General features: G+C 48.7%; 1 protein-coding gene across 1 annotated transcript; it reads left to right on the forward strand.

Moving 5' to 3' along the window:
- The first annotated feature begins 531 nt into the window (after positions 1-531).
- LOC123125449 (ricin B-like lectin R40C1) lies at positions 532-1,825 on the forward strand. Its single transcript, XM_044545942.1, has 2 exons — positions 532-1,240; positions 1,338-1,825. Exons 1-2 carry the CDS (start codon positions 758-760, stop codon positions 1,716-1,718), a joined length of 864 nt encoding a protein of 287 aa, XP_044401877.1. The 5' UTR covers positions 532-757; the 3' UTR covers positions 1,719-1,825.
- Positions 1,826-2,546: the final 721 nt, after the last annotated feature.

A 2,546-nucleotide genomic window follows, 5' to 3' on the forward strand; every position in this document is an offset into this window, starting at 1 on the left:
AGGTAGTAGCAGTATAAAGCGCGAGTAATCAAACAATAAGGTTAACATTTGAGAAAGCATAGGCTTTTCTACACCCCTTATCTAGCCATTCATTTTCGCATCACGATTCGTGCGAGCAATTTTTGTGTTTTTTGTTTCTACTAAATAGAACAACATATGAACTTGAAACTTTATAGGACAACAAAACATTCTAACTAGAATGTGGGAAAAAACTTTCAGATTTTTTCGAGTATCATATACACAAAAAATAATATTTTTTACTCAAAAAATCTCATTTTGTATATTTATGTCGGGCAAAAAATCTGAAAGTTTTTTCTCACATTGTAGTAAGAATGTTTTGTTGTCCTGCAAAGTTTGAGGTTCATATGTCGTTTTGTTTTGAAGGAACAAAAAAGAGAAAAATTTATGTTTTAAGTTAGTTGTGTCGCACGAATCTTAAAGCGGTATTGAAGGGTATGAATAAGAGGTGTCCAGAAACCTATGCTTTATAAATCCGCGTTCCAAACAATAATCCCACACCCCACGCTCGACCCGCATGGACAGCAGTAATTCGTAGCCATGGCCTACACGTTCCGGATCCACTGCCGCGCCTCCGACGACCTCAGCCTCGCCCTCGTCGACGGCGAAGTCGTCCTCGCCGCCGCCGACCCCAGCGACGACCGCCAGGCAGGGCTACCTTCCATCGTCTGCTTCCTCCCCTTTCCTGTGTGCTACAGTCCTACTCCTGTGTGACCTTTATGCATTCTCCCCACGTTCGATGCAGCTCTGGCAGAAGGACGTGATGTACGCCGGCGGCGTCAAGGTCCTCAAGGACGAGGCCGGCAACCCGGCGTTCGCTCTGGTCAACAAGGCCACCGGAGACGCGCTGAAGCACTCCCTCGGCTACAATCTGCCCGTCAGAGCCATCCGGTTCAACCCGGGGTACCTCGACGAGTCGGTCCTGTGGGCGGAGACCGGCGACGTGGGCGGAGGCTACCGGCTAATCCACATGGTCAATAACATGGATTACATATTCGACGCAGAGAAGGCGACCCCGCAGTTCGGCGGCGCGCGCGACGGCACGCGGCTCATCCTCTTCCGCTGGAACCGCGGCCACAACCAGCTCTGGCGGATCTCTGACGCGCCGGCTGGCCGCGGACCGCCGGTGCGGGTCTCGTGCGAGTGCAACAACGAGCTGAGTCTCGCCATCCGCGACGGCGCCGCCGTCCTCGCGCGCACCGACCTGGACGACGACACACAGGTCAGTTCCTGCCCTGCTTTTGCTTGCTCCTTCGTGCTCCTACGAGTCTTCTGCATTTAGCACGGCGTGTTGTTATCACTTATCTTCTTCTACGTAGGCTTGGGTGCAGAGCTTCCGGAACACCGGGCGCGTGACGGACTCGGAGGGGCGCAGCTCGTTCGCGCTGGTGAACAAGTCCACCGGGAAGGCGCTGAGGCGCTCCCACGGCGACCAGAAGGTTGAAGTCGTCAGCTACAGCCTGGACTCGGTGGACGTCGCGCTGCTGTGGACGACGAGCGGCGATCTTAGGGAAGGGTCCCATTGCATCCGCAGCGTCAGCAACCTCGGGTACGTCCTCGATGCGTCGGAGGGCGAGACCACCGGGGCGCATGATGGGACGCCCGTCATCTCGTTCCAGTCCCACAGCGGCGCAAATCAGAAGTGGAAGACGACGCCGTTTCCTTACCTGGCTTTCCTATCCGTTCTCGGGAACTGCTAGCTGCTGCCTTGCCTGTGTCTCGTCTGCAGATGAGAGCCATCTAAATTTTTGCTTATGTTTATGGTTCAGTGCATCTGATTAAGCTTTGCTTGATGACCACTTTAACATTTTAGTATTGTCTCAGATCACAAATAACCCTTCTCATATTTTTAGTCAAGCTTTGACCATGAATTTGAGTTATGAAACAAAAATCACCTCATCTTACTTTGCAGGTGGGCTTGGACTTTTAGGTCTTCAATTTGACTAGCAAAACATGTGATATATAGGGTACTAAATTATAAGACGCAATATCTGGCTGGCCCAAAACGACCCATTCACCGCCAACGAGGGGAGAAACCAGCTAACCTTATCATTCGCTAGTACTCACTCCGTTTCTAAATATAAGTTTTTGTAGAGATTTGATTATGAATCATATATGGATGTATGTAGATGCATTGTAGAATGTAGATTCACTCATTTTGCTTTGTATGTAGTCCATAATGAAATTTCTACAAAAACTTATATTTAGGTACGGAGGGAGTAATTCCTCACAGAGTGACCCTCTTACACGTACGGAAGATGCAATGATGAGGGAACATTAGGCTTTTAAAAAGCCAGACCGGAAAAGCCTCGTTTCAGGTGGGGGTAAAAATTACTAGGACTTAAAAGAGATGCCGAGAACGGGGTAAAATGGCCATGATGATATCACAAAAATTACCATGATTGTAGGAAAAAATTGCCATGATGATATAACAAAAAATACCATGATTGTAGGAATTTTTTTCCAAAAACTGCCATGTGAAGTACAAACAGCTCTCTGTAAATATGCCATGTGTAGTAAGTACAAAT

The sequence above is a fragment of the Triticum aestivum genome, chromosome 5D, assembly GCF_018294505.1.
Source record: "Triticum aestivum cultivar Chinese Spring chromosome 5D, IWGSC CS RefSeq v2.1, whole genome shotgun sequence".
Classification (NCBI taxonomy): domain Eukaryota; kingdom Viridiplantae; phylum Streptophyta; class Magnoliopsida; order Poales; family Poaceae; genus Triticum; species Triticum aestivum.

Excerpts from the sequence above, each read along its gene's own strand:
- LOC123125449 (XM_044545942.1), top strand. The coding sequence starts at position 758 with ATGCAGCTCTGGCAGAAGGACGTGATGTACGCCGGCGGCGTCAAGGTC. Across the intron at positions 1,241-1,337 it reads ACCTGGACGACGACACACAG|GCTTGGGTGCAGAGCTTCCG; the intron begins GTCAGTTCCTGC and ends TCTTCTACGTAG.